Genomic DNA, 23,752 nt, shown 5'->3' with positions numbered 1-23,752 from the left:
ACGGATGTCCAAAGTTCAGAACTTTTCAATGTGCGTTTCGTAGAGACACGAAGATGGGGATGGCTTAAACACTGCTCAGCTCCAGCACGCCGCACTGTTGTTGAGATTTTCTCTTTTTTTCTTTTGATCTGAGCAGTGAGGGACTGTGATTTGAGCGCCTCAGCCTTCAGAGGAGGGAGAAGTGGAGCTCTCCGTCTGCCTATTTTGGAGCTTTATTTTCGGATCAAACTGAAGACATGCAGGCTCGCTACTCCGTCTCCAGTCCCAACTCGCTGGGCGTCGTGCCGTACATCAGCAGCGACCCGAGCTACTACCGGGCCGCTGCCGGTGGGGGATACACCGGCATGCCAGCACCTATGAACATGTACTCTCATGCGGCTCATGACCAATACCCCGCCAGCATGGCCCGGGCTTATGGACCGTACACCCCCCAACCTCAGCCCAAGGATATGGTCAAGCCCCCCTATAGTTACATTGCGCTCATCACCATGGCTATCCAGAACTCGCCCGACAAGAAGGTGACCCTGAATGGGATTTACCAGTTTATCATGGAAAGGTTTCCGTTTTACCGAGACAACAAGCAGGGCTGGCAGAACAGCATCAGGCACAATCTGTCTCTGAATGAGTGTTTTGTCAAGGTGCCCCGTGATGATAAAAAACCTGGTAAAGGCAGCTACTGGACCCTGGACCCGGACTCGTACAACATGTTCGAAAACGGGAGCTTCTTGAGGAGGAGACGACGGTTCAAAAAGAAGGACGTGCAGAAAGAGAAAGAAGAACGGCTGCAGAAGGATGCGCCGCCGAGGCTTCAAGGCCGGGAGCAGGAGCAGCCGGTGCAGCCGGGCTCCAAGCCTGTGAGGATCCAGGATATTAAGACTGAGAACGGGACAGTCACGCCACCGCAGGCCGACTCGCCCTCTTTGAGCACCGTGCCCAAAATCGAGAGCCCGGACAGCAGCAGCATGTCCAGTGGGAGCCCTCACAGCATCCCCTCCAATAGGTCCATAGGCATGGACAGCTCCGAGCACCACCAGCACCACGGCCAGGCCTCGACGCAGGGCTTCAGCGTAGACAACATCATGACCTCCCTCCGGGGGTCTCCACAAGGGGCCACCGAGCTCACCTCCAGCCTCACCGCTTCCACCAGGACAGGTATAACACCGTCTTTGTCCTTAAACTATTCTCCAAGTCAGACATCTGTCTATAGTTCACCCTGTAACCAAAACTCCATCTCCACTACCTCCAATGCAACCTATCATTGTAATATGCAAGCCATGAGCTTGTACGCCGGGGACAGATCTAGCCACTTGGCACCGAGCACCACCGTGGACGAAACTTTGCCAGATTACTCAGTCACTACCACCTCATCCTCCCTGAGCCACGGTAACCTAAACTCTGGGCAGGAGGGCCACCATCCCCACCAAGGGAGGCTGACCTCATGGTACCTCAACCAGGCCGGAGACCTGGGCCATCTGGGCGCAACGTACCCAGCACAGCAGCAGAACTTCCATTCAGTCCGAGAGATGTTTGAATCCCAGAGAATTGGCTTGAATAATTCACCGGTGAATGGGAATAACAGCTGTCAGATGTCGTTCCCACCGAGCCAATCCATCTATCGCACTTCGGGAGCTTTCGTGTATGACTGCAGCAAGTTCTGACCAAAAAAAAAAAAAAAAAAGCTCAATATTTTCCTCACGGTGTTTGAACTCTGTCAGTAAAATCCAACATTTTCCCTCTTCTCCCCTGCCCACACCACATGGACTAACATGAGACAGAAAAGAAAAACAGAAAAGACTTGATCTCTTTCTAAAGAACAGTGTTACTGCGAATAACACGTAAGTCTCTCTTCGCTTTTGTGGCTTTATATATGTTAAGGATGTGTCAGTTTTCATGGACGTGTACATTGCATATAGTAATTTATTTCTAAAATGTAGCCGGATATTATGGACCAAACACCAAAAAAAGTGTTTCGAAATTGAATTGCCTTAATTGTCCAAAAAAATTGTTCCATTATAAAAGTAAGAAAAAGGAACGTGTAGCCTATATCGCCGTACTATTTCAAAGATTCTTCCTTTGTTGAAAAGTATTTTGAAGGATTTGTTTGTTTGTTTAATAAATTGTCATTTTATGTGAGTTAAAGTTACGCCTCGTTTCTTGCAGACTTGAATACAGTCAGTCTGGCCCGTGTTAGTGTTCTGTGGAGGGTAAATCGGCCTCGTTATTCATCTGATTTGACCCTCTGAGATTTTCTTATTTCTTGAATATCTAAAATAAATGAAGGATGCTTGGACTGCAATCTGCTGCACAGATTCAGATCTTACATATTTTTAATCTCACAAATTTACTTACTCTTCTAATGATGCCCTAGAAGTAAATATTCGCCTCATGCCATTGAGGAAAAAAAAAAAAAACTTGGAGGAAACTTTGTCCAAAGAGAAGCCCCCTGCTGATAATATGTTTATTTCTAGCTTTTTAACGCGCATATTTCACTTCCTGTTTCGATTTTTATTGTCAAATTAGAAGCGCTGAGGGCTTAATAGGAGATGATGAGGGCTGATGTTGACCTGAGGCCTAGACCTGGGAACCAGCCTGCGCACAGCACAACTTTGTTTTGGATCGCGTTGTGTGTTTACTGGCGCATACCAGCGCTTACTTAATATCATACCACACATGCCAAAGATAGTCCCGTTGTCACTTCAGTCTTGATGTTTGAATTCTCACCAGTCTGACACGTCGCGGACATGAAAGGAGACAACCACCGCCACGCTTTATTATACGTAACTCATCCCAGTCTTTTTAGCTGGGAGATATTTAACTGCAAGAGTGGGTATAGATTATTAAATTGGCTTTTGTGCACTTCAAGTGTCAGATTGATGTTTTGTTGTGATCCTAGTTGGCAGATTTTCTCAAAAAGAGCTTTAAGGGGTTGTTTTCCCTTAGTGATATTAATGAATGGAAATCAATCTCTTTTAATCACGTTCAGTGGAAACTCACAAACAGGCATTCATTTAGTTCTATTCTGCATATGCATGGCGATTGTTTAACAGAAATACAATACTGTTGTCCTTCAGCTCCAGCCGACAGTCAAAGCAGGGTTTTAATTTATTCTTTTAATTGCACTTTTTTTTAACAGTGGGATTTTTCAGATATTTATTAGGCGCACAGGCATATTCATTTTAAATGTCATTAATGTTTACAGCATTTAAAAAATATTTTAAAGTGGTTTTTGCTTGGATAAAATTGTGCGTAAGGTGTGCATAAAATTGCGGAAGGCCATAGTGCGTACGAGACAACGTCAATAATAATAATAATAACAATAATAATAATAATAATAATATCAATAATAGCGATAATAATAATAATAATAATAATAATAATAATAATAATAATAATAATAATAATAATAATGTTATATACACTAGTATAAAAAGAAAATTTGAGTTTATAAAATGTTGAGAATATCGTCTGTTAATAAATAGGATTTTAAAAGACAATCCCTGCTAATGATTATATAATATTAACAATTACAATATACATCTATAATCAGCACAATTGCATTTAGAAGCGAACTGTTTGATTTTCTATCGAAACTCTTTTGCCAAGTGACTTTTTGAGAACACCTCAGGCTTTTTTTTTTTTTGGCCTCAGTTTGCTCTCTAACAGATTGGGAGGGGACGGCAGCGTGTCCCACAGGCTGGGACAGAGTCAGAACCCTCCGCACCGAGCAGCATGTCAGAGCACAGCATGAGAGGTGTCATTCTGAAGCAGAAGGTGGGTTATGGGCTTATTTCCCACTTCCTATCGGCAGCTTCAGGTCTCTAGACGACAGCAATAATACCAAGAGTACAATCATCAAAACACGAGAGCAATCCAGGCCATTTGCGTATTTCAGCCTACACAGGCCTTATTGTAATGCTGTATGTTCGTGAACAACGACAGGCACGAAAAAACAAAAAAACAAAAACAAAAACAGAAAGACAAAATATCTGACTTGTTCATTGTAACCACAATGAAACGCTGCTTGTGTGTTTCTTCAGACTCTCCGATTGCACCAACCGTAATCAGGCTCATAAAAGTCCTGCGATACTTTCCCAAGTATAGGCCTAATAAACAAACGTCGTGTTAGTCAAAAGATTGATGGCGCCCTCACAGAATAGACCAGGTCAGGAAGGAATAAAATTCAATCAGAGAGCTGGAATCGTTTTTCATGAGACGGAAAAGGCAGAGAGGGAGACGGGGGTCAATGAGGAGGATGTCGGCCGCCCAAGCACCATCAACAATATAACAGGACATAGCACAGAGAGAGAGACAGAGAAGAGAGAGAGAGGGTACAACGTGAAGTTTGTGACTCGAATTCCTTAAAATTGTGTGTAGCTACTACAAATTAAAAAGGAACAAATGTACAAATGACTTACGCGCAGAAACGGTTGACATGGAGGACCATGACCTGCACTTTTGGCACTGAAAATGAACTGATACTGTAATTAGCAACGAGCTTATAGTTTCCGCGAGGCCCCGGGGTCCTGAACCTGTCCCGAGGGGCCCAACAGCAAAACAGCTACAAATTTAATTCCTCATTCATTTCCCTTCTCAGAAGAAAGTTTATCCTAGAAAGAATCTTTTTTTTTGCTTGAACAGACGTGTCCCCACCCACAGTGCAGACTGCGCTGGTAGAACAATAAAAACAACAATAATCAGATGCTGCTCGGGGCTAAATCGCATCCAAAAGGGACCCGGGTCTGGCTCTTCGAGCTCCTTTGACACGGAGACATTTGGGGACCCCTGTTTCAGCCTGTACGAGGCTCCGTTCCGCTTTTTCCTGCAACGTTCCGCTACATTCCTGAAAATGCACAACTTCCCTCGCTGCTTTGGGTCGAATAGCAAAGACAAAAGCGGCTATGTTGGCCAAGCCTTTAATATTAAACATATCAAAGCTGCTCCGTTGCGTTGACTTTGTTACCTCATGGGTTTTAAAAGCAGATGGGAAATTATGCTGAACTAACTTTGTCTTCTTTAATCGTTGTTTAGTCGCCGATCACACCGATTATTATTTTCTAAAATATGATTGTAGTGAGCTAGTTTACAGGCGTGTTTGGGAAATATCAGAATATTATATATTCTGAATTCGATATACTTAAGTGCTAGCACAGTAGGTGATATGTGTGTTACCCTGTGTTTGTTTGGAGGTCAAAGTTCAAGATACACGCCCCATAACAACATTATTATTTTAAGATAGCGCGGATAAAATAGCCACTAAATATAAAAGAACGCCATTATGCTGAAATTTACAGTAAATGTGGACTGAGAGCAAAGCGATGGAGGTGACAATCACGTCAGTATATGAAGCACAACCACAAATCAGATGGAAATTCTTCACTTTGCAGCCGTCAGTTCTGACAGTCGTTACATCGACTGGCGTGAAGGCCAAATTGAGGTTGACCGGAGTTACACTGACATTATTGATAAATTTGTCACTTCAAGCGCTGAAAAGAATATTTGCTAGAAGTTTATGAATATTTATCTCAACAGAGACGAGCAGACGGGCTGAAACTCATTTTCCTTAAATATGGCACTATTTATTTTCACTGTTCTACTGCCGCAGGGATAATTTAAGAGCATCGAATGTAAAGGCTATAATGTTTGCAATTTTTGGTCTTCTAACAACCGATTATTATTCCATCTTACTGGCTACACAGAGCGCCAGCTATGCGTAAAAGCGCACGACTGAGGCAAAGTCTTTCCCAGAAGACGTCTCCTACGTGGCTACCTGCAAACTACAAATTGCGCCGAGGTGAGCCCCTGCGCACTGTGTGCACCTGTATGCCTGAGTGACCAGCTCTGCTCACTCTGGAAAATGCTGTGTTGTAGCTCTCGGTGAGCGTACAGGACCAGAGCTCCAAGCGCCATCTGGTTCTAATTAGGAGTCCATAGACGCAAATTTCTGTCTGCGGCCAAACGAGTGAAAGGTTGGAGGTCCAACACTTGTCTCCCATAAGGAAGAAAATAACCGCCGCGTGCAGCCTCTTATCCTGCGTGTCTCATTTTCAAGACAAATGGTCATTTTCGATGAAATGATTCACTCGGCTTTGTCAAAACAGGCAGAGCGATGAGGTGTAAACAAGGCTTCTGGATTAAATAATGATCTTGAGATGGCGCCGCATCTTCCAGTCTCAAGCGGTGAACTGGTGCGGACCTCTGCGCGCCGGGCGGAGGGATAATGGGGCACTGTGAATTCAGAGCGACGGGAAACGGCCGACCTGCGAATAACCCGACAGCCTTGGCGAGATACCTCAAAAAGGAACAGAGTTGCCTTCAAGTTACACAAAACCTGCTTCTCTGCTGCTCGGGCCCGCGGTTTCTAATTATAGCACCTTTTTTACGCAGGGAGCACCTGAATGTCCGCATTATACAGCGTGACATACAGTAATTTATTGTCAAGCGCAGTTTGATTTTATGAATATGGTTTTGAAGCTCTCATAGCCGACAACTTAACAACCTTCCTTTTAATCCGAACGGCAGGAATAAAGCATCATTCTGTCGCAGGTGTGGGTGATAAAATTACATTCTTACATCTACATTAATTTATTGATTACTTTATTATACGTCGGATTTCTCAGATATAAGTAAATATAAATATGCATAAATACAATGTATTGTTAATTCACTAAATAAACAAACCGGTTCATTAAACGAACGAGCGTCTTTCCAACTTTTCAGGGGATTTGATGCCTTGAGCATGCTTTTTTTTATGTTCGCAAAACACATGGAGTCTGGAGCTCAAAGTAAAATAAACATTATAATTAAGCGCATTAGAACTGAATAAAGCAGTCTAACAGAACAATATAAGAAGTTAGTGCAGTGATTTTTTGCTTCGCCTCATTAAATGAATAATAATATATAACACATAATAAAAACAGACGGTGTAACACAATACGCACATATACACAAACGCATGCGTGCACATAAAATGCATATTACATATGAACTCGTAGCCTCATGAGGGTTTATATAGAGAGAGGAAAAGTTGGCTCCTAGCAGGGAGCAAACTTGAACTCTGTAACTTGTGACATGAGAGGGCCACTTCAGAGCTGTCCAGCTACTGCTATTTGAGCCACAGTAGCAGTTGTCTGTGTCTTTCGCGGGTCTCATCTCATTTTATGGTGCAAGGCGGCCACTGGGCTATGAAAACATCAACAGCAGAGACAGACTGCTGTAAGACTGAGACAAGAAGAAACAATCACTGTTAGAAATCAAAGAAATATGCAAAAATATCTGCTTTAATATCCTAAAAATGTAATATTTTAAGGGGTGATTTTTACAGGATATATTTAGTTTTTTTTATTCTGTTTGTAGAATTAAATGTTGAAAAAAAAAAAAAACAACTTAAATTACACCATAATTGTTTTACTCATAACAATGAGGAAAATAAAAGCAACATAATAGCAGATATAATGTAAATAATCTAAGCTATTTTTTAGGACTTTAAAGTTAATTGTTTTACTCAACATTCAGAAGAAGGGACAAATTAGAAAAGTAAATGCTGAAGACATGAACACAACAGACACACATGCACATTAATTTTCAGTGAATGAAATATGCCTCCTGGCTGAGGGGAATCTCTGCACACACATGGCAACATCACATCAGTTTTCTGCCAGACTCTCCCCTGATCCTCACATCTTTCAAGCCCAGGGAGGCGGGTGTAAACTGCACCAAAAGAGGAGGAGACAGTGCTGGAAGTGACCCATCTCAATTCCGAGTCCTTTTAGTCGCCTCTAAGGAGGAGAAAAGAGAGTGTCACAGCAACCAGAGGGAGAGACAGTGATGAATTGGGCTGCAGAGTAAATGTCATCTTCCCTTAAAATAGACGAAGGGGGGAAAAAAAGTGGCCTCACACAGGAGGTGGATCACTGAGGAAAACAAACTTGAAATTTGATTTTGATAGGGGATGGTGTGTGTGTGTGTGTGTGTGTGTGTGTGTGTGTGTGTGTGTGTGTGTGTGTGTGTGTGTGTGTGTGTGTGTGTGTGTGTGTGTGTGTGTGTGTAGAGGTAAAGCCATCTAAACTCTTTAAGAATCCCAATGGCAATTAATTCCTGGCAAAGTCGGTGTGCTCTTCCATGCAGGATTGAAATCATGTGTGAAAGAGGGGATTTGACGAGTGTGATGTTAAAAAAAAAAAAAAAAAGCCAAGCTGTCTTCTCCAGACTTCCTCTTGAATTATTTCCCACTAAGTGCCTCCTCACATCTTCCCTCTCCTGCCTTCGCTTTTATTGTGAAGTTCCAAAAGAGGACAGTGCTGACAACAGCTCTGCGCTCCCTGGGACATCAACACTGGACTAATCCAATACACTCTGGCTGATTTATTAGAAACAGAAACATCTGCTGAATTTTTTACAGCCGTCAGAGATGAACATTTTGTATGAGGTGTTAGCTCTGTCAATCATACAAAGAGGTCAGCAGGTCATGAAATTATCTGATTAAAAAGTGCTGAAAATTCAGAGCTGCTGCAGCAAATCTGTCAACAATAACAAATCCAATCAGGGGAAATGCCGCGTCATTCTTCCCTTCCCCAAATCTCCACTCTTTCCGTACCTTTCTGACAATGTCGACAGATTTCGTAAGTGATGTTTGGATAAAAGAGGTTCTCAGGTCTAGATACAAAAGTGAATCAGCTACATGTTATTGATTAACTGTCAGCTTTGCCTTCAGATGCATGTCCCTTATTTATATGCTGGCGCTTGTCCTCGTGATTAAACTTAATTATTTCAAGCTTGAAACAATCAAACGATGAAGCCTGAAGCACGTCTTCATATTGCTCAGCAGTTATTCATCAGTTTCCTTGTAGATTGATAACTGTGACTGATTCACTTTGCCACGGTTGCCGTTTTATTCGCAACACCGTCCTTCTGAAAAACTGTGAGTGCAAGTAACTGTGTGTGTGTGTGTTTGTGTGTGTGTGACAGAGGGAGAGAGAGAGAGAGAGAGAGAGAGAGAGAGAGAGAGAGAGAGAGAGAGAGAGAGAGAGAGAGAGAGAGAGTACTCAGAGGCATAGCTGTGTTTCACCTGGACTGTGCTCTTGTCCCTGCACCAACACCACTACCACACACACACACACACACACACACACACACACGCACACACACGCACACACACACACACACACACACACACACACACACACACACACACACACACACACACACACACACACACACACACACACACACACAAACAGGTACGCACATGCACAAACACACAAATAACATGGAGAATTGCATACAGAACGGGGTGTGAGGTGAAACACAGGAAAGGAAAAACAAACTGGCTCAAAGAAACACACTGACCTGACCAAAAATGTACATTTTCCTCAGTTTCTGAGGAGATGCAAACTTCAGTTAATTAAAAATATAACTGGTGCACTGATGGGACATCACATAGTCAATCATATGGATCTGAACTGAACGGACACTTTTCCTGACATACAGCATTGGGTTAAGTAATATTAAGATATGCAGCATGGAACAAAAATATGGAGAGGGAATAATTGCAATATATGTAATATAATACAACCACATACAAACAAATATCCTACATATGAGAAGTGCAACATAAGTCTTTGCAGTGATGCAAAATGCATCTCACATATCAGCTGTCTGAGCTTATGTCAATGGACAATCTACCCTTTGACCTCTGAGAGGGAAAACATTCCTCCCATTGTTTACTCTTCAACCAGTTAACTAATTTTCTCTAAGTTTCTCTCCTTGTGTTCATGCTTGGTTGCGTTGTGAAGAGCATTCAGAGGAGGACCAAGTCAAGGAAGAGAGGGCACTAAAAAGGGAAAAGAAAGGAAGATTTAAAAACAACATGAATTTGATCTGCAGACACCAAGAGGGAGAATTAGTAAAGGAAAATATCACACAAGGGTAGGGGGTGAGGGGATGATGTGATGGTCAGGAGGACACATCCTCAACTCCAAAGTCATACCGGTGCATGAGCTGAAATGTCAAAATATATAAAAGTCACTGTAGTGTTATAAAGCTTTGAATTCTGGCGTACTTTGACTGAAAATAGTCATTTTAAAAGCTCGAGGATTGATGTCTGCTTTAGATTTGTGAAGGCTAATAGTCTTCTATGACCTTTGACAAACCTTAAAAATGCATGAAAAACTTATGCGGCTCACACTGTAAATCTAGAATATAAATAAGTGCATATTTTACATATTCCACATGTTTCACTGTGTTGAACAAACCCAAAGAAAAGTCAGTCTCTGCACTCACGGGAAACTCATATACTTCCAGTGGCTCCGCATGCATTTCTTTGAGGTGTGCAGGTGTGAGGTCTTCTCCGTCTGGTGAGAGGCAGCCAGATGGTGTTTGTGTGTGATGGCGAGCAGCAGCGATACAGCGGTGGTTCCTTTCACAGATCAGCACTCATATCTCTGTTCCATCTCCAGGCTCTCCGCTCATATAAACATCCCCAGTCCATGGCCCTCTGATGTTTTTGCCATTGTGTTTACAGTGAGAAGTCAGGCAAATACGTGAACTTTACGACAAAGGGAACGAGGATGAACAATGGGCTCAGTGGCAGAGAGCTTGAATTAGCTGTAGTGAAAAAAAATCAAAATGCTCTAAAATAAAAAAAAAGATTTTATTGATTAATTATTAGCAACCAAGCAAAAACACTGACAGTCGCTCTGCTTCTACGGCACATTACGTTCCCTTTGTATCGCCTGCAGTCCTGAGCAGATCTTCTAATGGGATTTAACAAACAGCATTTAATCCTGCTGAGGTTTTTATGCACACTCTGCACCCCTGGTCTGCACACCATACTCCACACGCAATAGGAAACAAGTTCAGCTACACTGATTCAGCATGGGCGGACCCCGACCCAGAAAAAAAATAGAAGTCACGTTTCAGCGCTCAGGGCCTGTGGCAACCGAAACGAAGAGTTCAGGAAAAGTGGAATGCAACACACACATGCACGCACACGTAAATGCTTACTCACAATCCTTACTCAATCTGCCAGAAGGTGAAATTGTCTTTGCAATGGAGCAAATGAGATGTGGCTTTCACTTTGGAAAATGGAGCTTTTGCCTGAAATTAATCTCACAAAAAAAAACAACAACAATCATTTCCAACCCAAACCCCATGCGATGCCATGACTGCAACATCAAAGCGTGCTCAAAGCGATTGTCTCCCCCCTCGCTCCTTTTAAACTGCCTCTTTTTCAACTGGAGAAAGAAGAAAAATCCCCTGAACATCAAAGAGGGAGACAGAGAAAGTAATTTAGCCTTATCTTAATTGAGCTGCAATTTTAATAATGATCTTACACATTGGGACCGAGGAGGAGAGAAGGAGCTGCATGCTGCAGGACGAGAGGCTGGCTTCCCTGCTATGAGCTCCACTGCCCTGCTATGGTTGTCTAATCTCAGCTCCAGACATGTCATTGGCTGGTGATTTATGATGACCTAATGTTTTGTTTACTTCATGCTCATAACAGGCAGGCAGATTGCATGGGGCATGCAGTATGGGGAAACATGAAAGCGCTGGGACTGCTTTGCAGGGCTGCAGTCCCCAGCAGCTCACAGAAATAAACAGCTCTGTGCTTCAGCCACCTGGCACAGCACCTCCTTCAAACTGAGGGCCAGAGCTGCCGGCCACTGCGTAGTTTACAAAAGTCCCAGGCCGTGTGTTTCATTGGCTGTCATGAGGCAGCCATCAATCTGCGATGTGGAGGTTAGGCACTCAATTTAACCTCTGGAAAAACACATTGACCCCTGCATTCATGCACTTTCTCAATAATTGACTCGCCTTTGCCAGACAAGAGGACACAAATATGTGCACTGACAACTGTTTGACAGTGAGGTCAAGAGTCCAGTAAGTCAGTCCACTTTTAAACGTCTTGGATTCAGCTCCTGTTGGTGGTTTTCTGGTATTTAGCGTAGCAGCTGAGAGGGACTCAAACAGTCCTGGGTGCTGCGTACAGAAAATCCTGCACTGCTATGGAAAATAAACACAATAGTCGCTTTGTGTGAGAGATTTAAATGATATGATGTCATATTGGTTGTATGCTTAAATCGTGTGGATCTGATCTGGACTGTGATATGGTGACTCAAATACCTTTTCTCTGAAATACTTGTGGCATGGGGCATGTTAGCGAACATTAAGGGCAGGGGGACACAAGGAATCTGGGGCCACTTCTGGCCCTTATCTCCACCAGCTGTGGGGGTATACCCAGGTTTCGCCTTTCTGATGCAGGCAGTAAAAGTGATGGCTCCACATATTTTCTTTAGTTTCATTACAGTTGATGGCTCACCATAAAATCTTTGTATACAAGCTTCAAGTACTGAGTGAAGCAAGGAAAAAATGCTTGTTTTGATGCATCTCTCAAATGAAATATTTACATTTTTCCAAGCAATAAGGTAACAAATTAGAGCTCTTTAATCTCAAATGGGCAGTATTTCTGGGAAGAAGGGTTTATGACTTTGAATCCACAGTCCAGTGGTAGTCAATCTTTGGCCTCATGCATGAGTCATTCTTTCTTCTGCTGACTAATAATACTGCCATGCTGGGAGCTAACCTACAATGGATCTGAGGTCAAAAACTTCATGACTAACACTCCTTCTGTGTATGCAGCAGGACTTATTACCTTAGTTGGATAGATATTTAAAGGGACTGGAGCTGTAGATATTAGCAGAGTGGGTTTGGATTCAGTTTGGGGTTTCACCAGATATGTGTACAAAATGCAGGTCACCCCAGATTAAAGGAAGGTAGAATAATTATGTTTAAATTGTTTTTATTGAACAGGCAGGTGAAAGTTTGAGGAGCATCCATAGTCTTTCACATGGTGTCAAGTTCCAGTAAGTAAGTAAGAAAATCTTATTATTAAAAAATGTTTTGCTTTGGCAATATTACCTTTAAATATTCACACATTTTTCAGCATGTTAAAATTTATTATAATACACTTCGCAAAAAAAAAAAAGAGTGAAGAATCAGAAGAGACACCAATATGTCAAATAGATAATAAATGCCCTCAAGGCAAATCTCCCCATCTTGTAAACTCCAACTATTTAATTCTATGTGTTTCTATTGTTTATAACACTTCCCAGAGGCCATGCCTACAACTCCCAGAGATGGAGATGTCAATTGTGTAAATATTTTTCTCCTTCCCTGTCTGGCCATTCAAAATCCAATTTGAAAATCCCATCAGATAGGCATTTCCTCCTTCTGCACCAGCAACCAGAGCAGGCGACTGCTACATTCTTATCTTATCGGGAGCAACAATCTTGCATCTCGTCGTGCCCAAACAGGGAGAAAGAGAATCATAAGTGGTAATTTAGCTCCCACCTCTGCCACAAATAATGCACATACTGAAACAAACACGCAGCTTTTTCTGTCATCGACTCAGATTGGATATTGGCTTTCTGTCAAGCAAAAGAGCGTAAAGGAAAAACCCTCTTCTTGCTCTTAATACTCCCCCGGCTTTCCCTTCTTTTTCCTCTCTCCTGGCACGGTGACATGCATGATAAGAGCAGCGAAGCAAACTGTGAGCTCTGTCTGGGTCTGAACAGGAAGCACAAGGGAATCAGTGGTATTGTCAATCAGCGACAGCTCTGCTGCCGTCAGAGGCTAGAACAATAGCCACAGACTCCCCTGGCATCGGGAAAACGTAGTCAGCCTGCAATCTTACTAGCACTGACGGAGGAGATAAAGTTAAGAGGAAAGTGAGAGAAAGTAATCAAAAAATGACATTTGCTTGCATGCGTGTGGACACACGGGCACATTTAGATCCACCTTTTATTTTCCTATCTCTATCAAGATTACTTAAGATCTGGGTCATGAAAGTGGGTTGGAAAGTTCACTGCCTGAGTCAAGTTACAATCATCCCTCTCATACTTGGGTGCTTTTTTTTACTAAATGACACTCAAAATGTTGATGAAAACATTACAGCACATACAATACAAATATCTAATCAGAAATGTCATTAATGCCACAGTAATGCACCCATTTCCCATATTTACAACTCAAGACATATCACAAGAGAGATATTGACAGTTGCAAGCCCTCCCCTACTTTCGCTAGCGGCTAATAGCTGCTTACTGCTCTGGCACACCACATAAGCAGTTTACTACCAGAACAATGGCAGCTTTATTACATTTTCCATAAGCAGCTTAATTTTTGAAAAGATGGCTTTTAATTTCAGACAGAAGTGGCTGGTGACTATCAGCTGAAATGACAATTGTGACTGGCAGATTTTTTTTCCATGTAGCTAGCTAGCTAATTATGCTAACATTAGGTCCATGGGGTGGTTGAAGCTGTTGACTTTTTAATGTTAACAGTAGACTTGTTTTAAATGAGAAGAGAACAGAACAGGGTAGCAAACATTAGCCTAAACTCTGCTAGGTTAGGGTGAGCTTTGTCACAGTGGGGAAAGACCAGGCTAGCTGAGGGTGCTAATTGTGAACGAGGCTTTTTAAAAGTAAGCTAACCTGTAACACTTCAAACCAATGTAGTTAATTACGTAGCTACCTACTGGTAGTACGCTAGTCAGACATGCTAATATTTGCGTCTCATGTTAGAGCAGATAAACACGCTATTTAATCGATTCCTTATATTTTTCCTCTTGTGATTTTGGTTTTGGAAAGGTGCTGAAAAATACACCATCCTCCAAACTCTTTAGAGACCCAGTATTAGAGTTCCATCCACATTGTTTCAACAAGTGAAGGAATCTGAAGTTTGACCGTTGTGCTGTGTTTCGTTACTGTTGCTAAAATGTGATCAGTCCATGGACAGTCACTGTTCTTGGGAAAGGTCAGCTCCCACATTGAGACCTCACAAAGATGGAACATTTTTGTATCTTTTTGGTCAGAAAGCAGTAACCTTCCTAACAGGGCTTTCTTTACATAGCAGGAAATCTAACCCCAATCACACAACTGCAAAGTAAAAGCTAGATACACTATGAAAACAAACAAGGCACAGAGACTTGCTAATTTAATGCCATGGTAGCCTATACATTATTGCAGAGGAAACGTTTTTTACTGCCAACATAAATACATTCCACCCTCATGTTGCACATACTGGGGATGAAATATGATCAATAATGCAGTAACTAGTGTAAATAATACCCCTGCGAGCAGCTGTAATGATGATAGATCTAATTGCTTCTGTACAGAAATGTGTTCAAGCTTCTGAAACTTAAAAATGGGGAAACATGTGGGTAAAATTCCCCAAATGACATTTTACATTAATGGAAAGTATGGAACACACATCTACTATAACTCTGACACACACACACACACACACACACACACACACACACACACACACACACACACACACACACACACACACACACACACACAGGACCGGACACAGCGAGTACATCCTTCAGCTGACACTTACTGGAGGGGAAGTCAGGCCTTGAAGCTGTTGTATGACATCAGCACAGCAAGCGCGACACCATTTATCACTGACCACCGAACATGGAGACATTCATAACATCCTGACAGGAAAATCTTGTGGAAAATAATCACTTGGGCTTTGATAAAAACTTGGCTCTTTCTTTTGCTCTTCATTTAGACAGTGTCCCATTCTTCTTTGCTATTCTTTATCTGTGACCTTTGTTCATTTATGATGCGTTGAAGCTGCCATCACATTAATCTGTGTGTTGATAATTTTGAATTAAAATTACTTTCTGCACCTTCAATATTTATCCTGCCTGTGAGTGATCTTTGGTGATGCTTTAAAGTTACAGAGGAAAGCCATTTGTCACATTGAGCTGGTCAACACAGAAGGTCATGGTGTGCTTTGGTTGATGGTGATCATTTATCATCTCCCATGGAAAGACAGTTATCAGCGTGATATTCATATTATGGCAAACTCACAAAAGAAGAAAGAGGAGATGACCAAATCTTTCCAGAACACACTCATTTGGGTCCAAAGGTTAGTCAGCCCTTTCCCGTTTAAGCAAAGCACGGAGTCTCTAGGAGCTCTTTGTAAACGACCTGCTCTCACTTTTGGTCTCCCTTTTGTGCTGCGGTGAGAGCGGAGCTTTTGTCATATGTCAGAGGAGCATGGACAGCAGCCAAGCCTGTCCGTGGGTCTTCCTATTTTGACACCCTAAAGCACCTGCCCTCACTGAAGCATGGCAGGGAACGTCACAGAGAGAACAATAGAGAAAGGGCCTCTTTCCAGCCACTCCTCGTCGGCTGATCCAGCACTGACTGCCTGTCACTCAAACCCATTAAAGGTCAGTGTAGCTTGCTACCCTCCAGCCCTCAGGAGGACATGCCTTCATCGACCCTGCCAGTTTTTACACTCACTTTTTCCTCGCCACCATCTCTCCTTTTCCCCTCAAAGGTCATAAAAGGGGGATATCCCAGAAGGAAATGCCTGAGCTCTGAAGGAGGTGCCTGCGCTCTCTATCTTTTTTTCCCCCCATTACTTTTAGCATAGTCCTGGGTGTTATCGCTCCAATGTAATGGAGTGCTGGGTGCTGATAACAGGATGTCAGAAGAAATTACATCAACTGCATTACTCCTTTCTTGGCAAAAACACAGCTACTTTGGTGACACACAGACAGTACAGAATTTATCATATTACATTAAGATTTTTGACACCTGCAAATGGAGAAACTGTACCTCTACTATTTATAAATGGAGCTGTATAAAGATGAAAAAAAAGTTGCTGTACTGTACTATATATGCGTCATTTTTGAGCTTCATCAGTCAAAACAGGCAAAAATATAGATTGTTGCTGCACAGTTAATTCTAAAACATCCATTATTATTAGCTATCTAGATGTCTTGCTGCATATGATAGCAGTTGCATGCTTCTCTATCCATTGGTTGTCAGGTTGTAATTCTGAAACACGAAAAGTGTTTCCTGTTTGCTCATCTTTGTTTTGAATTTGTTTACATGACACAGGTGTCACCATGGGTGCATCCATAGCCTTAAATGCCTCACTTCAAACGGCAAACCCGTTCTTCAAGTCAGACAGTAATTCATAACATGATGAAAGCTGATGATGGGTTAATTCAGGGTGGAAAGTAACAGTTGGCAATAACACTTTGCCCAAGCAATAACTCACTTGCTTCTGGACTTAGTAATTAGTGTCCAAAGGTAGAGATTTATGGAATATTGGGACAATTTTTACTGTAAATCAAACCGCCCTTCAAAAAGGTGCCTGAAATAACTCTAAATACATTAAATGTTGCCAAAAATCTGACAGGAAATTCACCCATCCATTCATCCATCCATTACCTAGAACAGCTTATCCTTCGCAGGGTTGCAGGAGCTCAGAGGTTGGGGCACACCTTGGACAGGTCACCAGTTGCACAGAAAATTGAAATATTTTTGCAGGTCGTTCCCTCTAAATAATGAATTGAACTGTAAATGGTTACCCAGAATCATCCCTCACATCCATTAGACCATACTGAAGACAGAACTTGAACAGCAACAAGACAAACTGCGCATAAGCAGAGGCATGCACACAAGCAAGCCTGCACACTCAAGTACAAGTGTGTTCAGCCATATCAGCCCTGGCATTCCAGCCCCTAGCTTGGGTGCAAGAAATGATTTAGGTCTCTTCCTCTTGATAAATGCATACCTTCACTGTAGTAAAATGAGGGGTGCAGGGAAGGAAATATGAGGCACCTGACGTGGCGATACTTCATGCAGCACCTCGTTCATCTCTGGTGTTGTGAAGACAGATAAATCTCTTTTTTTATGGCAACTCCATCATCAAGCGCAGGAGATAGAGCGCCCGCTGCCATGGTGATGACGACTCACCCCTATCACTGCACCACACAGGCCTGAAGTATAGGGAGCTATGCTTGACTGCCTGCCCTCCGTATCCATCAAGACCAGATATGAAAGGACTATTTGTGATAAAGAATATCACCTTTTCCGCTGAAATTGTGTGTTACTCTGTGAGCTATTGATGAAACATGTAAAACACTCTCACCAAATATTTTCTGTATATGTGTCAGACCAAAAAAATAGATTTTATATATATATAAAATCTAGGTCCAATGCAAATAAAGAGCAGTGACTGCAGTGATAATAAATGTCCTTGCTGTATCTGGGATTACACACATCTCATGAAGGTGAAATAAATGGCTAACCTCTGCAGCTATCTTATTTTCCCTGTTTAACAGCTGAATCAAATACCCTTTTTTTTCCCTCCCAAGGAGAGCAGAGGACGTGAAGGGAAAAGCAACTCCTCCAATGATCTACTCATAGCCCCGGGCAAGCTTCAACCACAGAGCTGTCCATCATCAAGCTGCAGTTCCTGCCTCTGGGTTAATAGTGAACGTGCAGATAATGTCAGTCAGTTTACCTGCTGCAGTGACAGCTTTACTGGGCTATGTTTGCACCAAACCTTTGCTGGCAGCGTCTCAGATTTGAGGATTTAATATGTCTTTGACTGGTCTCTGTTTTCAGGAGGCATCATATTACAAATGAATCGGAAGGTAAAGCAAGTCAAAGTAAACTGGGATTTTTTTTTTTTTATTTATTTATTTATTTTTTTTTAGAAATTTGTAAAAAAAAGAATTGTTGTATTATTTTATCATTTAATTTCTGCAATATACAAATTTTAGTCAGCACTGTTCCTGATTTGAGTGTTTTTTTTTAGCTTGCTTAAGAAGAAGTCAGCCTGTGAGTGAAGTTTAGTTTAGTTTAGTTTATTTGTTTAGCACAAGCTTAGTACAAGTACAAAAACTGTGCAAGGTGGGAACGAAGCCTCAGCAGGCTTGTACAGAGTTCCACACCTGCCCAGTGAACTGGAATAATACGGGCAGTATGATATTAATATGAAGGAATTTGAAAAAACAAATGCTCAAGATGGCAAATAATATCAAGATCAGCTATTTTAACAGGTAAAGATCATAAGTATGCTCATAACTGCATCTATCAAACAGGTCAATCAGCTCATCTGAGGATACTAAAGTCTGTTTGTATCTTACATTGATGAACAGATGTGATCAACACCTCCCGACATTTTAGCTCTGCTTGTTTTTGGATGTAAAAACAATCTCAAAAAACCTTAACCAAGATAAAAAATAATAAATTGTAAGCATTTGAAAGTAAGCGGCTAGAAAGGCGCTCATCTGAAACTTGTGAGGAGAGTCATAAACCATGTGAGCGAAAGAGATGATAGCAGGTCGCCTGCCTCGTCCATGGCAGCTGTCAGCCTTGGCTCGTGGTTCCCTTCTCTGGGTCAGAGGTCATCCAGCTGTGGCCCCTCCCCCCCTCTCCTTCTCCCCCTGACACAGCAGATGTGGTCAGACCACCATGGTGAGGGCCTGACCACATCTGGCTCTGATTACAGCCAGACAATCCAGCTTTATCAGCTCCATCCACTTCGCTGAGCTCTGCTACACTCATTCTCCCAGAGGTGATGTGTGACACATTCTCAACTCACCAATAGCGGCTTTACAGGGTGATTTATACTGTATTTACATCTCCAAAACTGGGTTATATGCTGTCCAAGTTCTATTGGTTTGAGTACAACACATGAACATAACATCTAACTGTATAATGACTACAGCTAACTACACATTTATCTACCTGCACAATAAACTTTAATGCTCTCTTGCCCCTTATTTTCCCCAACTTTCCTCCTGTGGAAAGTGATAAATCCCTGCTTGTCAAACAAAACAAATAACTAATCACTTAATGATATACTGCTGTCTCTGAGGGCCGCTGCTGAACCTCCATCAGCTTGTGAGTGAGTCTGTGTTTAAGTATTTGCCTGTACTTGAACGTGTCAGTTCAATCATGGGATAGTGTCAACTTTCACAACCTACGAAGCATTTTGTTGCTCATTAGACTCCATACATACCACCTTTATTCTGACAGGAAGTCATGTGATCTGGATGAGAAATATGTCACACTTGCAGATAGAATCCCAACATCCATAAACAAGGGAGTTTGAGAAAGGATTATGTTGCATGCAGGGATCACTGGCTATGGTTTATTTTCCCAGGGTGCCGTTCCCATTATCCCCACCCCTTTGCCAATGAAATCTCCACAGCTCTTAGTTCCTGTGGTTACATTGGGATATCTCAAATCACTTCAAACAAACAGTTGACAGATGAGATGGAATTCCACATTTATGAAAATATGAACCTGAAATCGAGTCGAGCATGGAAAATGTATGAATACTAAGTGAGCGGGAGAAGCTTCATGCTTGTTTTAATGGTTAGGACACCTTTCCACAGCAGCGACAGTAGTGATTGACATCTACTACATCCAAAATGTTTCATGAAGCCTTAGCATGCTTGGTCAATGCTAAACACCTGACGTAGCTCCATATCATTGCACGTCTCCTGTCGCCTGCTGTCCTCATCACGTCTGAGGCTAATGGGAGATGTTGTCGGGATGCTTATCACAATGCCTTAAACCCTCTCCTACCCTTCTATCCTTGCAACCATCATCACCCACTTTAACCTCACTCAACCCCGACGGCAGCCCGGTGCTGGGCCGCTCTCTGCAGGCTTCCGCATGTCAGGGGTCCCTGTGCAGTCCACTCGCAGGGACACAGGCATGTGCACTAAAGCTGTCACCGCCTCCTACTGCTGCCAGTGCATGAGGTTATCTTCCCCCCAGAAGTCCCAACTGGCCCACTGTTGCTGTTTGATCTTTAATACTACTGAATGACTTTTGTTTCCCCCACATTTAACCGTCTATGAATTGAGATTTGAGATCTGCTAAAGGTCTGGCAAGGTATGTGGATTCGTGACTCAAAAACATTCATTATTCCAAAGGTCGACGTTTGATGCACTTGGCAGCCCACAGCAATACTTGACAAGAGCTTGGCTACAGTGTAACTGTAATTCTTGCCTTTACCAGGCCAGACTGCTGATGAGACATGGGGGTTTATGGATCCTATCGGCAACAGGAGGAAATGGGTGAGGTTTGTTGCTCTTGAACTGTGAGAACAAATAAACAGAATGCTAATTAGAGAAGTTCAGTTGTAAATGGCCCCCCACTGATGGTGAAAGCTGCCAATCAGGGAGGAGGGTGCGCCACCTCTTTATTACTGGTAAGGTGATGATAGCCCAAAAGGTCCCTCAAATTTAGTGTAGTAACTTGGTTGATATGTTACCTCTTAGTAATGCAGCTTAACAGTATCACAGATCAATGTAATGGTGGTTAACCTTGAACCACAAGTGAACAGAACTTACTGTTTTGGGGGAAATACCCTTATTCACACTGTGGTGGATAGTTAAATGGTAAGATTGAAACCACTTTTATATCTGTCCATTATTTAGTAATGAGGATACAGTCAGCAGCCAGTTTGCTTAGCTTGCAAACAAGCAAGCAAGCAAGCAAGCAAGCTATTAAGCTTGCCTGACTTTGACTAAAAACTACTACTTGTTGTTTTTATACTTAATTTTTTGTACAGATGAAATATTTTATACATAAAGTGCTAATTAGGGAGCTTTAATGATGCTGGCAGATGAATTTTGTTACCTTTTGACAGTCAGGCTTGCTGTTTATACCTGTTTCCAGCCTTTATGCTAAGCTAAGATAAACACTGGCTGTAGCTTTGTATTTACTGCACAGATATGAGTGGTATTGATCTTTTCATTGACACCAGAAAGAGAATAAGCATATTTCACAAACTGTTGCTCCTTAAAATATTAGAGGGTTGTCATTTCCACTTAATGGGCCTGTAATCTATTATCTAACTCTAACATCACACCATGGTCATTTGCACATGACAAACACCTACACTCATGCACATGACAGAGCAGATCTGCAAATCATTCACTCTCATGGGACAGCTAGAGTGTGAATCTTGCACCAAATTGGTAATGAGGTTTTACTGACACAAAACTTTTTCTTCTCTCTTTTAAAGTGGAAAATCATTCAAATCAGACATGCTGCCAACTGGCTGAGGAGTTTGCTACTTTCTGAGTGTCATCAAAGTGACCCAGTTGGTTGAGCCTCCAACATGTGTGACAGTGTTTTCTTTTGGGGGAGGAGTGAGGGTCTAGGAGACTGCAGGGAGCTAATTAGAAGCTATTCTCTAACTCATGGCCAAATGGAGCAATTATCTGGCCGAGTGAGTAGATAATTCCCTCCCATTCATCTCCCACTGTCAGGGTCCCGCTACCCACCAACCTGCATTGAGGACTGGATGCTGTGCTTGTTGACACCTAACCTCCTTCTCCTAGTCCCTGCATCCCTTTCTCGTAGGTGACTCCCACTATCTCTTAGCAATAGTCAACATGGCAGATCACCTAGCTGATCATTTCTCCCATGGTTGTCACATACCATCGCCTACCCCCAACAGGATTTATGACTACCACATCTCAGGTTCACCTAATGAGTCTGTTGGACACTGGTGGGAGAGTTGGCTTAAAGGGATGATTAATGTAGCAGCCTGATAGGTCCCATTCTTGATGAAATAATGCAAAATGGACTTGCTGCTAGAATTAGAATTAAAAATGAGGTTGGCAAAGGGACAAAAATAAAACAAAAGCTTTGCGCACTCCTGCCCTATGCATGACTTACAACAGGTGATCTGTTTGTCTTCACTCATGTTCAGCATTTTGGAATGCTATGTGAGAATTGTCTGCTAACATTTTACACACATTGCAAGACCTCTTCCAAAGTTTTACATTTCACTGCACATCCAAGGTTAGTCGGAAAGTTCATGCTGCTGACAGGAGTTGCCATTTATTACGGTGAGTATCTCTCTTATAACCAATGCAAAGAAGGCATCCTTTCAACACGTTTGCTGTACTGAAAAGAGGTGTTGAGAAAACAGGACTAAAAGACTTCACTCATGCAGAACTCAAGCACATGAGTCATAGGTAGCATGTGAGCATGCAGTTGTGAAAGTGGCTCCCAAAAGTAAAAAAGAAACAAGAGTAGGGAAAATAAGTAACTTATTCAAGTTACTTAAGATAAAAATTCATTGGCACAGTGACTCAGTCATTCTTCGATCTTAATTCAGGTCTCCTAGAACACATTATCATCATGTCAAAGTACTTAATTTTCAATATGAGGACAGTAGTTTATGCACAAGTGTTAGAATATGAACCTGTAAAATGTGTTCAAAATGAATGCTGCATATTTTTTAGAGAAGGTATCACAATAGATCTGATATGGCATCTTTGTTTTCTGAAAGACACATTTTGGTCAAACCTCCTTGTCTCCAGTTCAATTAGATTGTTAGGGGTCATATTTCTAGCTTCGCCACCGGAGAGGGTTCACTGAGGCGGAGGGAGTTTTAGGAATGTCTGGCCTGTACCGGCCTGGGTGTCTCCAATGAAATATTCAATCACTAAAGATGGAGAAAGCTCAGAAGACAGCACCAGGCCTCCCGTGTCCTCCCACCTCCAGAAATGCATGCCCCATCACACCCGAGTAATCTGTGCTCTCAGGTCTGTTGCATGAGGGACCTTCTCACTTCAGAGCCAAATGTCTGTGTGACAGAGCTGCTTTTGAAAGTCATCCTCAATCGTTTTCCCTCCCTTACTTCCTCTCCTTTTCTTGAAGTGAGGTAAGAAGACGGGGTGAGAGGAAAGGGGCTGAGGCATCCACATGACCTTGGAATTAGTAGAACTCCTGGGACACAGCTTGCTGGGTGGGACAGCATTGGCAGCTGCTGGATTTTTCCCTCTTGGGTGTATAAGATTAATGCATGCATTGGGGTTTGGGGGTTCTGAGGCAGAGGGGGGCTTTTGGGGCATGTGCAGTTGGAGTAGAAGTGATTCAGGACAGGTCTGCACATT

General features: G+C 42.3%; 1 protein-coding gene across 1 annotated transcript; it reads left to right on the top strand.

Annotated features, from left to right (window-relative positions):
- Positions 1 to 2,126, top strand: foxc1a (forkhead box C1a). Its single transcript, XM_070973259.1, has one exon. The coding sequence runs from the start codon at positions 237 to 239 to the stop codon at positions 1,656 to 1,658; it is 1,422 nt and encodes a 473-aa protein (XP_070829360.1). The 5' UTR covers positions 1 to 236; the 3' UTR covers positions 1,659 to 2,126.
- Positions 2,127 to 23,752: the final 21,626 nt, after the last annotated feature.

This window comes from Chaetodon trifascialis, chromosome 11 (genome assembly GCF_039877785.1).
Source record: "Chaetodon trifascialis isolate fChaTrf1 chromosome 11, fChaTrf1.hap1, whole genome shotgun sequence".
In the NCBI taxonomy this organism is placed as follows: domain Eukaryota; kingdom Metazoa; phylum Chordata; class Actinopteri; order Chaetodontiformes; family Chaetodontidae; genus Chaetodon; species Chaetodon trifascialis.
This window is presented reverse-complemented; position numbering and strand designations above follow the sequence as displayed.

Coding starts and splice junctions, on each gene's coding strand:
- foxc1a (XM_070973259.1), top strand. CDS start 237: ATGCAGGCTCGCTACTCCGTCTCCAGTCCCAACTCGCTGGGCGTCGTG.